This window comes from Myotis yumanensis, unplaced genomic scaffold (assembly GCF_028538775.1).
Source record: "Myotis yumanensis isolate MYYU_CA2020_CCGP unplaced genomic scaffold, mMyoYum1.0.hap1 SCAF_7, whole genome shotgun sequence".
NCBI classification, from domain to species: Eukaryota; Metazoa; Chordata; class Mammalia; order Chiroptera; family Vespertilionidae; genus Myotis; species Myotis yumanensis.
Window position 1 is genome coordinate 89,061,428 of NW_027223758.1, and position 19,537 is coordinate 89,080,964.

The 19,537-nt window shown below is 37.2% G+C and overlaps 1 protein-coding gene across 6 annotated transcripts in view; it reads left to right on the forward strand.

Moving 5' to 3' along the window:
* The window catches only part of TRAPPC8 (trafficking protein particle complex subunit 8), a 70,802-nt gene that overhangs the window by 44,799 nt on the left and 6,466 nt on the right, over positions 1-19,537 (forward strand). For 5 of the 6 annotated variants that reach the window (XM_070421219.1, XM_070421222.1, XM_070421220.1 and 2 more), the window contains 8 exons: positions 913-987; positions 1,466-1,592; positions 5,581-5,735; positions 11,299-11,741; positions 13,332-13,479; positions 14,773-14,869; positions 17,040-17,108; positions 17,197-17,255. In XM_070421219.1, the coding sequence (XP_070277320.1) occupies positions 913-987; positions 1,466-1,592; positions 5,581-5,735; positions 11,299-11,741; positions 13,332-13,479; positions 14,773-14,869; positions 17,040-17,108; positions 17,197-17,255 (1,173 nt within the window). Of the gene's footprint in view, positions 1-912; positions 988-1,465; positions 1,593-5,580; positions 5,736-11,298; positions 11,742-13,331; positions 13,480-14,772; positions 14,870-17,039; positions 17,109-17,196; positions 17,256-18,334; positions 19,526-19,537 lie in introns of those variants that run through there. The other variant, XM_070421224.1, reaches the window with a different exon arrangement.

Consider the following 19,537-nt stretch of genomic DNA (forward strand, 5'->3'; position numbering starts at 1 on the left):
GAATGAGACTTACCAGGCTCTATTCTGACTTGAATTTTAGCATTTTTCTAATGTTTTATGGATACCTGGAATACATATTAGAAGAGTATGAACCCTTTACTCCTGGAAAAAAAATTTAAATATCTATTAGCTTTTAAAGTATATTAGTCTGTTTAATAATTAGATTTCAAAGGAGGTTTATTAAAGCTAAGTAAAAGTTTTTATTGCTTATATTGAAGGTATTCTTTTTTCTATAAATTTCAAACTCTGGATTTCTTCATGAATTTCTACTGATGGACTAGATGCTGAACTGGAATTTAGGGAAATTAATCTCATGGTAAAAGTAAATCTGTGGTCATGAGGATCAGGTTTACTCCAGGTGTGAGCCAGTTAGTTGTGTTTGTTACATGGCCAGAGACTAGAGTTCCTTACTGATGTTATTGATTGGAGTAGACAGGCCTTTTTTGCTCTCCCCACACCCCTTATTTTCCACCAATCTTTTAAATATCCTGCTTAGGCTGCCATTACTTTTCCCATGTGTAATTAACCAATTTGGAAAAAGGTGCTGGTTGGAGTGAAAGGGAGAAATTGCTCTTATTGCAAGATTAAGATAAATGGCCATTTTGGCCATTGTTGATAATAAGCAGCTGAACGTTCTCTCTTGAGATTTTAACCTCTTGGTGGCTGCAACTTCACTTACTGTCCTTAGTTGAGTTGTACTGAATTAAATGGGGGGAAAAAAACAAGTGCCCACTACTGAATGGCTTTACTGCCCTTGTAAAAGTAAAACTCTTTGCATATTGCTTAGCACATAGTAAGAACCTAGTAAATACTAACTATAATTATTGTTGTTCTTAGTGTTGATACATAGGAATGTTAATAATCTGATAACTTTATTAGAATGTATATTTTACAAAATAATTTATTTTTTAGGTAACAAGTGAACCCGAAATGATTGGAACTGAAGTTATTTCAGAATTCTTAATTAACAGTGAAGAATCTAAAGTGGTAATTATTGATTATTTTTCAGTCTTAAGTCTTTCTGAAAGAAAGATGACAACTTTTTAAAAAATCAGTTTATTCAGTTTGTTTTAGGTCCTGGTTTTCTTAAAAACTAGAATTTGGGAGATTAGGATACTGGGATTGCACAGGAGGAAATTGGTGGGAAGAATAGGTTTGCAGTGGTCTTTGGTTTGTTAGTTTTCTAAGAAGTCTGGTGAAAAGTTTTTGCTTTTTTCTTGCGGTCAGTATATTTGGTTGACGAGAAGATTTCATTATTATTAAAAGTATCGATGAGGATCCAGGCATCTGTTGAATTTAGAGACTTTCTTTTGAAGAAAATGTTTTCCAATAAGAAATATTAGTTGATAATTTAAAAGTTTAGGTCATGAGTTTATATTTCTGCAACATTACAGAATTTAGGTGTTCTACTGTTTTTATGATACTGTGAAAACAGATAATGAGAGTGACTTAAATATCTCCACAGGCCAGACTAAAGCTCTTTCCCCATCACATAGGGGAGCTGCATATTCTGGGAGTTGTTTATAATCTGGGCACTATTCAGGGCTCCACGACAGTAGATGGCATCGGTGCTCTTCCTGGCTGTCACACAGGTAAAACTATGGCATTACGAAACAGTTAGGAAACTAGTACTTAATTCAATCTCTGTAGAATAAAATGAATATGAGGTATTTTAAAAATAGATTTAATGTACTTTCAATTCAGCATTTAGTCAGACAGGAGAATGAATAATTTGGATTATTTTAAACTCTTGACATTTTTCAAAAATAAACTTTATTCCCTTCTAATGTATTTTCTTTGATAATCTTTAGTTTCTACCATATGTATTTCTCTTTTCTGTTATTGATCCAAACTTAATAAAGTCTGACCAAATATATTTAAACCATTGATTGAGATTTCTGCTGCCAATACAAAAACCATCTTAACATATTCTATTTTTCAATATTGTCTTTTAGCAAATTAAAGACCAGTGTTTTCACATCATTGGATATTAAACATCTTAAATTCTGTCATCTCTCCTATGAAGAAAGTAGGATTTTAGTGTTAAGGTGATATTTTTGGTGTCCCAGATGATGTTTTAGAAATTTTAGAAGAGTAAAACCTAAGATACATATTTAACAGAGTTTACTTTTTTCTTTAAACTTAGGGAACACTTCTAGATCTAATATTGTAATTGTTATATGTAGTTATTTAAGTTGACAAGATGCTACACAGTTTACTGTAAAATCCCTTCTTTTGGCCCTTCATTTTTAGTAGATAAGGCTTATTTTTTTAAAAACAGACTTGAATTTAAATATAAATGATTTTTGTACAAAGTAAACAGAAGTGAAATGAATCCATAAGAATTCAAAATTAAAAACAAAAAATTTACACTGAAGTTGAGTATGGTATTCTGCATTTTAGTACTATATTTTTAATTCCTGGGCAACATTTATAAGTAATCTTCCTAATTTATTGCACATTTTAAGTAAGTAAGCTGAGTGTTAAGAATCTTAAGATCTTTTTCTTTTCCACTTGTACATACTTAGGATCTTAATCTAATATCAGTAATTTATGGTTTTCAATAAACTATAGATCATAGTTTCATTTATGGTAACAAATATATTTATTAACTAGAGGCCCGGTGCACGAAAATTCATGCACTGGGGGAGGGGTGGGAGAGGGTCCATGTGCCGGCTTAGGTCTGTTCCCCCAGAGCCCGGGTGCCCTCGGGAGCTCTCGGGGGATGTCCCAGAGGGAGCAGGCCTAAGCTGCAGTCAGACATCCTTAGCACTGTCAAGAAGGCTCTTGCCACCACTGCTGCACTCGCAGCTCTCAACCCAGCTTGTGGCTGAGCAGAGCTCCCCCTGTGGGAGCGCACTGACCACCAGGGGCAGCTCCTGCGTTGAGTGTCCGCCCCCTGGTGATCAGTGTGCGTCATAGCAACGGGTCGTTCCCAGTCATTCCGCCATTAGGGTCAATTTACATATTACCTTTTTATTATATAGGATATTATAACTTACTAGGTATATCGGTTAATAATGCGGATTTTTTTCAATAGATGGAGTTACACATATGTTGATAAATATGTGCTATTTGATATGTATGCTGTTTTATTGTATTGACAACAAGCTTCAAAACTTCATAGGTAAATTTGCTGAAGGTGTTAATATCATAGATATTTTTACACTTAAAAATGTCGAATTTTGTGCCAAAAAAAGAGCATTTGCGGTAAGTTATAATTCATTACTTTATTTTGAAGAAAAGTGCTGCTAAATACTTCAGGAAGCTTATGAAGAATATGCTCCATCTCAAGATATTTGTGAAAGCTGGTTTAAACGCTTTATAAGTGATGATTTCGATGTGAAAGACAAAGAACATCCAGGTCAACTGAAAAAAGTTTGAAGACCAACATTTACAAGCATTATTGGATGAAGATGCGTGTCAAACTCAAAAACAACTTGCAGAAGTATTAAACATTGCTCAGCAAACAATTTCTGATCATTTACAAGCAATGGGAAAGACTTTAAAGGAAGGAAAATGGGTGCCACATAAACAGAACGAAAGACAAATGGAAAAACGAAAAGTTATCAGTAAAATATGCTTCAAAAGAAAGTCTTTTTTGGATTGAGTTGTGACTGGTGATGAAAAGTGGAGAATCCCAAACGCACAAAATCATGGGTTGATCCAGGTCAACCATCAACATCAACTGCAAGGCCAAATTGCTTTGGAAAGAAGAAAATGCTCTGCGTTTGGTGGGGTCAGGAAGGTGTGGTGTATTATGAGCTTCTAAAACTAGGTGAAACCGTTAATACTAATCACTACTGACAACAAATAATCAATTTGAACCACGTTTTGATCGTGAAACGAACAGAATATTCCAGAAGACAGGGCAAAGTAATTTTGCTTCATGGTGATGTGCCATCACACACTTCGAAACCAGTTAAAGATGTGTTAAAAGATCTTGCCTGGGAAGTATTAACCCACCTGCTGTATTCACCAGACCTTGCTCTTTCAGATTACCACTTGTTCCAATCGATGACACATGCACTTTCTAAGCAGCACTTCAAAACATACGAAGAAGTGGAAAATTGGGTCTCTGAATGGTTTGCCTCAAAACAAGAAAAGTTCTATTGGGATGGTATCCACAAATTACCTGAAAGATGGGGAAATCTGTAGCTAGCGATGGACAATACTTTGAATAAAGCACTTTTGATGTTTCTCTTGAAATTATCCTGTTTCCTTGGATTACAAAATCCGCATTATTTACTGGTAAACCTAGTATACTAGAGGCCCGGTGCACGGATTCGTGCACTGGTGGTGGGCATGGCTGGTCAGCCAAGTGGCTATGGACCCACCCTCTGAGCGGCTGCTTCTCCTGGTCAGCTGAGTGACGCTTCCACTGTGAGAGTGCACTGACCACCAGGGGACAGCTCCTACATTGAGCATCTGCTTCCTGGTGATCAGTGCACGTCATAGCGACTGGTCATTCCGCCATTCAATCGGTGGGCTTTTATATATATAGATGTTATTTTAGGACGTTAATGAGAACAATCCCTGAATTAACTGTTGAAATAAGTTGCATCTTGTAAGCAGACTTTTCATGATTTAGTGTAGTTTATTATTATGTAAAATGCTAATAGGGATATAGATCAAACAAAGTATAGGAAATGCTACATTATATGTCTGCTCTGGGAATATCACAGTGACCATCTGAACATTAAAGGCTCCGAGTAGTCCTGCAGGAAAGATAGTTGAATACCCTTATTTTTTTTCCACTGTGTGTGGAAGCTTTTGGGAGATATCTCATATGAATATTAAATGAGTTTAATTTTTTTTATACAACCTATTGAGATGATGTAGTTATCCAGAAATATTAGTATATGCATTTACTATCAGTATTTATGTTAGTTTACTTATATGTTTGAATATGAGTAAAAGGGAAAGTTGTAGTTATAAAGAAATATTAGCACACATATTTATCATCAGTATATGTATTAGTATAGTATATTTGAATATGAGTAAAAGTGAAAAGTTGATCTCTTAATATTTTGGAATTTTTCCCTTTGAGAATAGATATTTTTTTAAGATACTATTTTTTTAAAAATCATTCATCAGCTGCCTCCTGCACACCCCACACTGAGGATCAAGCCCGCAAGTCGGGCATATGCCCTTGACCAGAATTGAACCTCGGACCCTTCAGTCTGCAGGCCAACATTCTATCCAGTGAGCCAAACTGGCAAGGGCGAGAATAGATCTTTTTCATAACCTGAATCTAATTGTTGGTCCCAACACAGCCATTCTCTTAGATAGAAATTTTTTGGATAATAGCCATTATGGTTAAATATAGGTTTAAAAGTACAGGTTCCTATTTAGTGATAGGTAGTCTTTCTGCAAAGTAAGAAAATCTAATAAGATGAGAAATTAAGCAGCGTAAAATAGGTATAATGAAAATAAAGCCTAATTCTTTGATTAACCATGCTAGTCAGTAGTCTAGAATTTTCCGAGAAATAATCTGAAACTTAAGAGTATTCATATATTCAGGCTAAACTGATAATAACATACCAAGTTTGCTAGGACATTGATTGTTTTTTATTTCAGGGAAACAGTCCTTGAGCATGTCAGTTCGAGGGAGACAAGATTTAGAAATTCAAGGTCCTCGACTTAACAGCACAAAAGAAGAGAAAACATCTATAACATATGGTCCTGATCGACGATTAGATCCCATAATCGTTGAGGAAATGCCACTGTTGGAGGTATTTCACTTTTTAAAAATTTGTGGGTTTATTTATTTATTTATAAGTTCAGATTATACTTTGAGTGAATTAATTTTAGGCTTTGAGGTTACTGATACTACATTGATCTTTTAAATTATTAAGCTAGGATTAAATTCAGTTCACAAAGATAAAGGTAATCATGCAACTTGGCATTAAGTCACAGCCTGGTTATGAAATATGACCCTCAAAATATGAATGTAAATTGGGAAAACACTTCTAAAAGAAGATTTTTGTTAATAAAACCAATGGCTTTTTTTGTGTGTGTAAAGATATAAAAGTAATATGGGAATGCTGTAAAAATTTAAAGCAATATGAATAAAAAGCAATGTTCCCTTCAACTTGTTTGTTTGTATCCCCACCCCACTTCTGCATTTATGCCGAAGGAGTTCAAGGTCTTTTAGTTGCAGAAGACTCACTGATGCTATTTTGCAGAAGCCAAAAAAGAGAAAACATTATTTAGTTGAAGGGTATTAGATATCTCCTGCCAACTGAAGTAGTATAGAATAATAAGTCCCAAAGAATAATAAGGACTCAGCAGCTCCAGGGAATGTAGCAGTAAATGTTTGTAAGCCTTTAAAAGCATTGCTTTTGATATGGCCTTAGTCTTACAACTTACAGTTTTCGTGCCACTTTAATACAAGTTTCAAATTTCTGAGAGAGAATTCTGGCCTACCTTGGATCAGCTGTCTCTACCTGTGAGGCAGAACAAATGCAAGGTTATGAAGGCTAAGGGTGAACACTGGAAGGCAGTCCTTCCTCTTGCATCCTCAAATTTCTCTAATAAGGGAAGTTATAAGCTTAGTCATTTGCCTTCAGAAATTGCCCGTGATACCAAATTGGTGTTTCTCTTTTCAGACTTTCACAGTATACTTACATATGGTTTTAGTAATTAGAAGTAGAATCATACTGCACATTTGTCCCTGTGGCTTGCTTTTGTCTTTCACAACATATTGTTTTCATTCAGTGAAAACTTTTTTTTTTTCAGTGAAAACTTTTTTTAACACTACATACGGTGTTCCTTTATTTTACATTATAATATATTTTAACCATTTATCTATTGACTAGAAGCCCGTTGCATGAAGATTCGCACAATAGGCCTTCCTTCCCCTGGCTGCTGGCACCGGTTTTCCTCCGGCACCGGGACCCAGGCCTTTGGTCCGGCCGCAGGGGAGAAGCCAAGCCTCGAGGCTAGGCTTCTCCGCTGCGGCCACAGTGAGGCTTGGCTTCATTACTGACATTTTTTCGGTAAACATCATTATGTATATATTGTGTCCATATTGTAGTTTAGATTAAACTTTAGAAATGAAATTGCTTGGTCAAAGGGTATAGGAATTTAAATTTGTGCAACATACCACAAAATTACCTTCAGCAAGGCTGTAGCAGTTTGCACTTTTCTTTGGAGTGGGACTGCGCATTGCCATGCTATGTATTTTTCAGTTGTTTTTTTTTTTTAACTTTGGCAAATCAGATTGGTGAAAAATGATACTGCTTTCATTTACATTTCTCTGATAACAAGGCTTGTCAATCTTCATATTTTTTGTCTATGTGATTTTTTTTTTCTTCCATATGTTCATATAATTCTATTAATACCGCTTTAATTGGTGTTATTTCCCTTTTCTCATTGGATGATTTTTGTGGGTACTAATTCTATATCTATAGCAGTAGGATAGGTAACATACTCATGACAATGGTGATGTGTGTGTGTTGAGCATAGGTTATTACTGAGCTGCTTATATTCTTTCCAGGTTTTACACTTGCTTAATTATGTTGCATTTAGTGTCGTGTAAATAGGGCCAAAAAAAGACTTATAGACTGATTTCAGTGCTAGTTTCTGTTCATTCATATTTTGCACCTATTTTAACTTTAATTTGGTGTCTTTCACCATGCTAAGGTTTTTTTGTTTTGTTTTGTTTTAAATATATTTTATTGATTGTTTACAGAGAGGAAGGGAGGGGGATAGAGAATTAGAAACATCAATGAGAGAGAAACATCAATCAGCTGCCTCTTGCACACTCCCCATTGGGGATGTGCCCACAACCAAGGTACATGTCCTTGACCAGAATCGAACCTGGTACCTTTCAGTCCGCAGGCGGACACACTCTATCTACGGAGCCAAACTGGTCAGGGCCATGCTAAGGTTTTAAACATATATAAAATAATATCTGATAGTCTCTTACTTTGTCGCTTCTAAGTTTTATAATTACACAGACTTACCTGGTCAAACTTCTATGTGTTTTATTTTTAATCCAAGGGAATTTTATCTTCTGAAATGTCAAGGGGTAGGGATCTAACTTTGTTTCTAGTTCCAATTACCATTAATTGAATATTGCAAGCTTATTATATCCTGAAAGTACGAATACCCTGTTTTATTTTGTTTTTAGGTGATACCCGTTTGGCTCAGTACTATTCCCTCATCCCTTTCTGTGTCAATACTGTACTCTTGTGTGTATGTGTGTGTGTGTGTGTGTGTGTGTGTGTTTGTATTTGACTCATAAAGGAAGGGAGAGGGGGAGAGAGAGATAGAAACATCAATGATGAGACAGAATCATTGATCAGCTGCCTCCTGCATTCCTCACACTGGGGACCGAGCCCACAACCCGGGAATGTGCCCTGACCAAGAATTGAACCATGATGTGGTTCATAGGTTGACGCTTAACCACTAAGCCATGCTGGTTGAGCTATTCCTAATATCTTATGTCAGAAATATTTTATAGAATTTGAAGTTTGAAGGAGTAGTGAAAGAAGTTACCAATCTACAGTCTAATGAAATAATGTCTTATTCTAGAGGCTCTGTACACTAATTTGTGCACGGGTGGGGTCCCTCAGCCTCCCAGCAATCAGAGCTGATCAGGGCCATCTTGCCCAGTCCCAATTGGGGCTGATGGGCCCTGCCGGCCTGGGAGAGACTGCAGGAGGTTGGCTGGCCAGCCAGGGAGGGACCACGGGAGGGCTCCAGGGCATGTCCGGCTATCTCACCCAGTCCCGATCGGCCAGACCCCAGCACAAGCTAACCTACTGGTCTGAGCTCTACCCCCTGGTGGTCAGTGTGCGTCATAGTGACTGGTCCAACGGTTGACTCAACGGTTGACCGATAGGTCGGACAATTAGCATATTATGCTTTTATTATCTATCTATATATGAAAGCCTAAGCGACCGTTACAACAGAACGACTGGTCAACCAGTTGCTATGACGCGCACTGACCACCAAGGGACAGATGCTCAATGCAGGAGTGTGCTCCCACAGCCAACCTCCTGCGGCCCCTTCCTCTGGCCGGCCAACTTCCCACAGCACCTCCCCCCAGCCAGCTGGCCAACTTCCTGCATCCCCTCCAACCCCCAACTAGCCAACCTCCTGTGGCCCCTCTTCCCTGCTGGCCAGCCCCTTGATAGGCCTCGATCACCAGCCAAGCCGAGGGACCCCACCTGTGCACGAATTTATGCACTGGGCTTCTAGTATAGAATATTTATCAAAACAAGTGAGGATGGCCCTGGCCGGTTTGGCACAGTGGATAGAGCGTTGGCCTGCAATCTGAAAGGTCCCGGGTTCGATTCCGGTAAGGGCATGTACCTTGGTTGCAGGCACATCCCCCGCTAGGGGGTGTGCAGAAGGCAGCTGATTGATGTTTCTCTCTCATTGATGTTTCTAACTCTCTATCCCTCTCCCTTCCTCTCTAAAAAAATCAATAAAATATTTAAAAAACAAAAACAAAACAAGTGAGGATGAAAATTTCTGAAGCTCATTGAAAAAAAGATAAAATTAAAATGTTGTGTATATACTACCATTTTAATATAGAAAAGCAGAGAGAAGAGCAGGCCCCTTCAAGTTACCACTGACTTTCTAATATAGACTATGTTGTGTATATATCTAGTTTATTCAACCAGACTTATGTGATAGATGTTTGATTTGTGTCTAGTCCTTTTCCCTTACAGATAAAACCACAGTGAATAACCACATGCATATCATTTTGCATATTTGTATTTACACATGTATTTTTAAGATACATTAGTAGGTCTTGGTCTTACTTTTCCATTTAAATTGAAATTGTTACCAGTATTGACTGTTTAAAAGGACTTTGAGTAGCTGCTTTTGAAATCAAGGCTAGATATGTTGATTCTTCTTAAAGAGCCAACTTATTATATTTAGTAAAACTTTTATTCTGAAGATACATTACACAACATCTCCATATAGTGTATCACTGATCTGTTACTTATGCCATCACCTTTCCCATCTTTACCAATGCCGTAGCCTTGTTAATAGTATCCAGTTGTCTGTATATTTTAGTGTGGCTGTGGTACTCTCTCTCTCTCTAGTTACTCATGTAGTTGTTTTGATGTAACATTTTAAAATTGATATTCCTGCACATATATTTGGTAACTTCACTTAAGTTTATTTGACATTAGCCAATCAGTTCAGGCAGTGTCTTCAATATAACGCTATGCCTGCTTTATTTTTTCCTCTTTTTAACCTATAATTTGGATTCTACACTAATCCCTTATTTTCTCATATCCATTTTAAAGCTTCTAATATCCACAAATTTTATCTGATTCCTTAAACTCTGGTGATAATGTAGTTCTATTCAAACTTTGATTAAGAAACACAGGTATATCCCTTGGATTTTTATAACTCCTTTGAATTGCCAGCCGTAACTTTATTGGAACATTTGTCCTCATACTGTTTATAGTTGTCCTTTCTGATATACTCTCAGTGTAGCTCTGACATTTATACTTAACGATTCTTTAAATGCAAGTAGTTTTAAGCCCATGTTTCTACCTCTTAGTGTAGGTCCACAATATCTGAAAATCCCAAGGCCAGATGTGTGTTGGAAGTCACTTTTTGTCTTAATTTTTAGAAATTGTGTGAATATGTTCATATTTATATCCAAAGTGTTATGTAACTCCTGTTGAGTTTGTGGCAGCACCTGGTTATCAAGCTCATTTCTTGAGTGAATCATAGACTAAATGAGTAATACACTAAATGGGAAAAGCTATATAAAGCCCACATTAGTCAAGTTCAGCTTTTGCTCCCATGTGAGTTCCTGAAAGCTTGAGGTTCTTTCGAGCTTTTGGAGTTCTCACATTATGGATATGGAATCATGGATATCTCTGTTCTTCCCTTTTAAGACCTATAATGTACTAGTATCTTTTCATTTTAATGATGTATAAGTAAATGAGCTATTTTTCAAGTTGATATTGATAAGGACTTTTTGATTGATAATTATTTAATTCATACTCCGTATAACCATATTAAATTACTTTTGACTTTTCTTGTCTGTAATCTACAGAGCTGTGGAAATTATGCCAGTAACCCTCTGTTAGTGACATTTTTCCTTTAATTCATAACTGAACTCTGCTACTGAGTAACATTGGTTTTTATCTCTTTTCTAAAATGGGGTTAATTGCCACATATTCAGGGAGATATCAAAGAGAATAAAATACTTGCAAACCTTTAGTAAAGAATATAGCATCTTAAAGTGTCATTCATTCACTAGTGGGTCAGAATTGTTAACAGACAATATAATACTATTTTTTCCCTCCAATGCAGGTGTTCTTTATACATTTCCCTACAGGGCTCCTGTGTGGAGAAATCCGAAAAGCATATGTAGAATTTGTCAATGTCAGCAAATGTCCTCTTACTGGATTGAAGGTTGTTTGTAAACGTCCAGAGTTCTTTACTTTTGGTGGTAACACGGCTGCTCTAACACCACTAAGTCCCGCAGCTTCTGAGAACTGTAGTGCTTACAAGACTGTGGTGACAGAGTCTACCTCTGTGTGTACAGCACTCACCTCGTCAGCGTCTTCTGTAGACTTTGGCATTGGCATAGGAAGTCAGCCAGAGGTGATTCCTGTTCCCCTTCCAGACACTGTTCTTCTACCTGGAGCTTCAGTCCAACTACCACTGTGGTTACGTGGGCCGGATGAAGAGGGTGTCCATGAAATTAACTTTCTGTTTTACTATGAAAGTGTTAAAAAGCTGCCTAAAATACGGTGAGCATTAGGAATCTTCTGATTTAACCTCTTCGTTTCATATATGTGTACAAATTCAAATACACATTTTGATATTTGCTAACATGTCATTTTTTTATGAATTACTTCCTTCCAAATGCTACATGATGTTTATATTTGAGGCTGTTCCTAATATAGCGAGCTATAAGTTCTGAGTGGCCAAAAGTAGAAAAAATTAAGCTACACTAATCTTTTAAAAGAAATATATTTTATTTGATTCAGGGAAGAAGAGAGAGAGAGAAGAAAACATCAATGATGAGAGAAAATCACTGATCAGCTGCCTCCTGCATGCCCCCTATCAAGGAAGAGCCCTCAACCCAAGCATGTGCCCTGACCAGGAATCGAACCGGGACCTGATTCGTAGGTCAATGCTCAACCACTGAGCAATACCAGCCAGGCTAGCTTAATCTTTTTAGTGGCTTCTCTATTTATAAACTTTATGATTCTTTAATAAAACTGAGTTTTTTGGCGAGAGTTATCACATAATAATGAAGTTCACAAGTGTCATTTGTATATGAAGACAACATGCCTGCAGTCATTCTTTTTTAAGAAAATTATTTTAACTTTCTTTTTCCCTTGTGCCCTCCCCTGCCCCACAAGAATGTATGAAAAAAAAGTATGTATGTGCTTGACAGGTGATAACTAGGAGTGATTGTGTTACATTTATTTTTTTTATTTTTATTTTTTAATATATTTTATTGATTTTTTACAGAGAGGAAGGGAGAGGGATAGAGAGTTAGAAACATCGATGAGAGAGAAACATATATCAGCTCCCTCCTGCACACTCCCCACTGGGGACGTGCCTGCAACCAAGGTACATGCTCTTGACCGGAATCGAACCTGGGACCCTTGAGTCCGCAGGCCGACGCTCTATCCACTGAGCCAAACTGGTCAGGGCTGTGCTACATTTATTTAATGGAGTATTTAAAATATAAGACTCTGAGGAGAAATGTTACAGTATTTGTAAGCATAAGAACATTTCAGATCCTCAGTCAGTGCTAATTCTCCTCAAGAAGATGATAGAGAATACTCTGGCCAAGACAACAGGGAAGGCTTTATGGAATGTAGTAGAGATGAAATGAGCTTCCAAGGAAAGTGAAGATTTCAGAATTTGCATATCGGGGGGATAGGCAAGAGCATAGTGGGTCTTCCAGGACTATATGTAAGAAGATTTACGGGATTTACAACCTGAATGAGTTAGTTTGGCCACAGTGTAAAACATAAAGGAGGAGGCAAAGGGGAGTAAATACAGCTTGAAATGTAAAGCTTTGAGTGCCAGGTGAAAGTGTGGAGTTGACTTGGTAGGTAGTTTCTTTGGAGCTGCTATCACAGAAGAGGCAGTCAGAACATTACTACATGAAGATTGTTTTCCTAAGTCAGAGAGACTAATAGTACCCTCCAAATGTGGAGAACTGATTGAACTTAGGCCAGCTAGGTAATTGTACTTTATTATATATATATATTTTTAAATGATTCTGAGAGTGATGAGGTTTTAAAAGCTTTATTTGGAATTAGAGAATCATATACAAGAAGAGGTTTTTAGATTAAATTTGCAGTTTTTTGTTTCTTCAGTCACAGGATATTAAGACACACAGCAGTTATTTGCACCAGCCGATCTTTGAACGTACGTGCCACAGTTTGCAGAAGTAATTCTCTTGAAGAGGAGGAGGGCAGAGGAGGCAATATGCTAGTCTTTGTGGATGTGGAAAATATCAATACTGTAAGTTGGTTTAAAACTAAATTTTGTTTTTAATTCTATTTGAAGTATTTCCTTTGTTTTTAGTAATGGATATTTTTCCATTCACAAGAACAGAGTATGAAAACATACTAATTCTCCATTAGCTTTATAATTTTAAGTCTCCAAATAACGGGATCTGGTGGCATAAATATGGTACATTTGCACATGATAATGTAGCCTCATATGCTAGTAATTCAACCCAAAAGAGCTCTCACCATTGAGAATCTCTTTTGTAATTAAATTTATAAAGTTCTGTTAGGATTTCACATTCAGTATTAATTTGATAATCCTTCACATACATTTCTGACAGTACAGTTTCCTTTATATAAAGATTTTCAAACATTTTACCATTCCTGTTTATGTACTCAAAATATAAAAATAAATATTATTTAAAAAGGATTGCAGTCTCATACTTAAAATAGGATCTGAGCTTTAGAGTGGTTCAATTCAAATACTTATTAAAATAAAATATTATTAATTCTATAAAGTACTTTCCTTTTAGCTTCATAAATATGTAAGGGCACTTCTTTTTAGGATATTTAGGGTTAATGCACTAATACTTTGATTATTCTCCCCCCCCCCCCCCCCCAAAATCAATAATTGAAAGAGTAAGAAAATTTTAATTTTCATATTGGCTCTTCTTCAGGAGAATAAAAACATATGTGATTTAAATAACTTTATATTGGGATTCTGTTTTGTGAGTTTTTTTTTTTTCATATAATTTTATTTTTATTTTATTTTTTAAATTCTTTATTGTTGAAAGTTTTACATATGTCTCCTTTTTCCTATTGACCTCTCCCCGTTCACTCCCGCCCCCTAGCACATACCGCGCCCCCCCCCCCCCCGCCCCATTGTCTGTGTCCATTGGTCATGCTTATTGTTTTTGTTTATTTTTTTGCCTTAATGGGAATGGGTTATATCAGAAAGATGAGAAGAAATAAAACGATATAGTTTTGATTAAAAATTGAGAACAAATTATTCTCCATCTATTAAACACTACCAGTAACTCATTATGAATATTTTTAGTGTTTTAAAATTTGCCACTAGGAATACATTATAAACATTTCTTAGATGGCAGTGTTGGTTTGTGTGTTTTAAGAATGTTAAAGGAATTTAAATAACATACTTTCTGAAATGTGTATTGTTAATTTTAAAATAAAATTTTCATCTTATGTTAATCGATGTTGACTTTGGTACCAGTGTTTGAATATTGTTTTCATTAGAATACGTTAGTGCTCCTAAATCCTGAATGATTCTTTCATTTCTTTTTGATAGAGTGAAGCAGGTGTTAAGGAATTCCATATAGTACAAGTGTCAAGTAGTAGCAAACACTGGAAGTTACAGAAATCTGTAAATCTCTCTGAAAACAAAGGTTTGTGCCTTTTTCCCTCTTCATAGTAAATTCTGACATATCTTCATTGCTTGACTTTGTTTTTCCCTAGAGTAGTACCATAATATGGTACCTTCGTTATAATTGATTTTATTAAGCATTAAATTGTGCCTTCATTAGTGTATATAACTATAAATCAAATTACTTGTTTTAATTGATTCTTTTCCATCTTTTTATTCTCTTCAAGATCTATTTGCATTATTTTTTATTCACTTGTAAAATTGGTACCTAGGTATACGATCACTGTCAAAATTTCAAACAGTACAGAAACTTAGAGACCAGAAGATGGATATTTCCTTTGCCATTAGAAGGCTGGGTTTTCTGAATATAACCATGCATGTACTCACTGGCTCTTCTGTGTGTTTCCATACCTATTAACATTGAAAAAAAAGAGTATGCATACTTGTGATATATATTGACAAACTGTTTTCCAGAATATTTCTATCAGTTTATCATCCTGCCAGTAACGAGAGTATCTAGTAGAGTGGAGTGAGGCTGGAAAAATGGTATTTGCTCCTTCTGGAAATGAATTGTATGAAACATATTCAAAAGATATAAAAAATGTTTAAGCCTTAGGGTTTTGGACATTTATATAAAGGAATTAACTTAAAATAAGGGAAAGCCCATAAAGGTCAGAGCAGTTTATTGCAAGATTTATGCTCAGTAGGGAAAAATTCAGTGTAGCTATAATGTAAAGTAAGCTGCAACTACAACTATTTTGTGGTAATTAAAATATATTAGCATTTTAGAGGCTTTTGCAATGGTAAAAAATATATTCTAGCAAACGTGTATATAACAATATTGGTATAAATCATGCATATTATGAAGAAACTAGAGGCCTGATGCACAAAATTCCTGAAAGGGCTTGGTCCTCACAGTCGTGGTGGCTGCCTCGGCCCTCACAGCCCCAGCTTTGTCCAGAAGGTCGGCCGGCCTTCCGGTCTTATTAGCATATTACACTTTTATTATTATAGATACTGAAAGGAAATGCAATAATGGTAGAGTGGTGGGATTGTAGACTTCCTAGCCCACAGATTCTAACCTTTCAAACTTTCTGTCTATCTGTACTGTCATATAGATAGATAGACAGACATATGAACATGTATTTCAAGAAAATTTAATTTTATCTTTTTAAAGAGCTGAGATTTACTTCATTGAGATGAAAGCAACAACATTTTTCTTTAAACATCCTATATAATTAAAGCCCAGTGACCGAAACGGTGGAACGACCAGAGACCGGAACGATCACAGCTCCTCGCCCCAGCTGGCCCCACCCCCCAGGGAGCGGTTAGGGGTGATCAGGCAGGCAGGCAGAGGTGGTTAGGGGTGATCAGGCAGGCAAGAAGAGGTGGTTAGGGGTGATCAGGCAGGCAGGCAGAGGTGGTTAGGGGCGACCAGGCAGGCAGGCAGGCGAGCAGTTAGGAGCCAGCAGTCCCAGATTGCGAGAGGGATGTCCGACTGCCAGTTTAGGCCTGCCTGTGGGATCGGGCCTAAACTGGCAGTCGGACATCCCCCAAGGAGTCCCAGATTGCAAGAGGGTGCAGGCTGGGACGAGGGGACCACCTTCCCCCCATGCACGAATTTGGTGCGCCAGGCCTCTAGCTATAATATACAAAAGCCTAAGCGACCGAACTACTGGTCAACTGGTCGCTGTGATGTGAACTGACAACCAGGAGGCAGATACTCAATGCAGGAGCTGCTCCCTGGTGGTCAGTGTACTCCCACAGTTAACCTCCCGTGGCCGGCCAACCACCCGTAGTCACTACCCCCAGCTGGCCAACCTTCTCTGGTCCCTTCCCCTGGCCGGCCTGCCTGATGACTCATGGGGGCCTCTGGCCAACCTCCTGTAGTCCCTCCCTCTTATCCCCCCCCCACCAGCCAACCTCCTGCAGCACCCCCCCTGGCCAGCCGACCCCAATGATACCAATTGGAACCTCCTGTGCCCCCTGCGCCCCCCCGGCCAACTTCCTGCGGCCCCAATCAGCCCCAATCACCGGCCAGGCTGAGGGACCCCACCTATGCATGAATTCGTGCACCGGGCCTCTAGTTAATAATTATGAATTATTTTCCAATTTGAGGAAATCTGAATAATGAATTGCTTTTAACATGTCATAAACTGAGAACGATCTTTGAAATTTTCTTTTCTTCCTAGATGCCAAACTTGGCAGTAGGGAAAAAGGAAAGTTTTGCTTCAAGGCAATACGATGTAAGGAAAAAGAAGGTAAATTCATTTTACTTTAACCTTTCTTTGTGGTCATTTTATATTTCATGGCAGTGATATGATTAGGTTTTTTTCCTCTATTTTTCAGTTGCCACGCAATCATCAGAAAAATACACCTTTGCAGATATCATCTTTGGAAATGAACAGGTATGCAAATAAACACAGCATTTGATTTTTTTATATAATTTTTTTTAATTATCTAAAGTTTTACACAGTAGCATTTGATTTTAAAAGTCACAGTTCTCCAAAAATAAGAAGAAGAATAAGAATAATAACAATAAAAGTCACAGTTTTGGAACATCTACCTCTTTTGGCAAAACTATTGCTTTAGTAATCCCCAAATTCTTTGGTGGATGAACTTGTCAATTTTGTTTGGTTTTACAGTTTGACTTCATGTCCCACAACAGACCAAAAATGCTATAAGGGTTATACCATTATACCATTTTAATTAATTACTTAAAATTAACTTTCTTTTAAGAGTATCATGAAATAAGTATAGTTCTTGGGACTAAAAAAAGAAACAGGTTTATATGAAGGAAAATGTCTACTAGAGAAAGTGGTCACAGTGGAACACAGAGATGGTACTCCTCTGGATTTTGTTTACCATATGGCTCTGAGACCCAAATAATGAACTCTTATGATTTTAAGTGTATTATTGTCTAGAGCAGTGATACTCCCAACTTCATTATTTGTAAGAATTCCTTAGAGTAGTAGTTTTCAAACTTTCAAAATGTGCACATGAGTCACCTGGGGATCTAAAATGCAGATTCTGATGTAGCAGAACTGGAGTGAGCCTGAGAGTCTGTATTATTATACTGGAGGCTCAGTGCACAGAATTCATGCACTCGGGGGCGGGGGTCCCCTCAGCCCAGCCTGCGCCCTCTTGCAGTCCTGGAGCCCTCGGGGGGGGTGGGGGGAGTGGGCCTAAGCCAGCAGTCGGACATCCTTAGCGCTGCGTGGAGGCGGGAGAGGCTCCTGCCACTGAGCTCACCAGTTGTGAGCCGGGCTTCTGGCTGAGCGGTGCCCCCCTGGTGGTCAGTGCACATCATAGTGACCAGTCGTTCTGCTGTTCAGTTGATTTGCATATTAGCTTTTTATTATATAGGAATCTGCCAGGTAATCTTGAGGTTATCTGCAGACCCTATTTTTTACTGAGAGAATTTTGTAAAAATGAGAGCTTTGCCTTTCCACCTCTAAAGCTCCGTTTCCTTATGTCTTGGGTGGAGATTGGGAATATGCATTTTCAACCAGCCCTGCAGATAATCTGAAGAGGAGATCTGGGGATCTGCTTCTAAAAAATTCTGGACCAAGGACGTAAAATTCTATGTTGTTGTGTGCTGTTATTGGTATTATTTCTTCCTTGTGTTTTCCCCCTTGATAATTCCAAACATCCTTTTATTTTTGTTTTTGTATTTCTCTTATCATTTGCCTTCATCTGTCTTACTCTTTGTGACTGTCTTTTGACATTTTGAGGAAAAAGCTATTTAGAAATAGCTCAGAGCACCAAAACCCCAATAATTCTAAAACAAGTGTGACTTTCGCAGCTACTGTGCTTCCTGAATGGTTGAATTTAGCTTTCAGGACTTCAGTTGTTGTGTTTTGTTCATTTTTTAAATTTAAAATATCTAGAAACATCATCAGGACTCTTAAATTATATTCAGGTTGTAATTGTTATTGTATTGTTACTGAATAGTTTTATATGGGAACATTGAAGACAGAAATAAAGGCATTTTCATTTTCCCTTCTGATGAATCTGGTTGAGTAGAACTTACCAAGCATTGCAGATCAATGAGAAAACTATGAGACAGTAGTTTACCAGAAAAGTTCACTCCTAATGGGGAAAATGTATATGCTTATTAATAATTATTAAATCTAAGGTTGGCATCTATGTAATACAGCCTGTAATGCAGGAAATCTAAGTAAGAGATTTTACAATGAAACAATATTCCATTAAGGGAAATCCTGTAGTGCTGAGTCCATTTAAAATTCTTTTCTCATATTCTCTCCCTTTAAGTGAAAAAGCCAAATTAATACCAGAGACTCACTTGCATTCTGGTTGGTGAGATGTTGCCTAGTGTTCTAAGTATTTGAATGAGAAATACTTTAATATTTTAATAGTAAAAAAAATTACTTTCTTTTCATTCAACTATTTTTTAATCATTTTCTTAGAACTACTCATTCATCGTGGATACTTGAAAGGTCAAACCTAATATCACAGCAGTGTAGATTAATTATTTTGAAGTAACATCTTCTAAGATTCCGGGTAATTTGTACCAGATATTTTAGGTGTTTAAGTATTAGTGTGGCCTCTCTACAGTCAACACATTGACACGAAATTATCAAATAACCTTTTGGATATGTACAAGTTATAGAAATAAAAATTTGGCACGGTATATTCAGTAGAAAACATTTATTAGATAAGTGATATT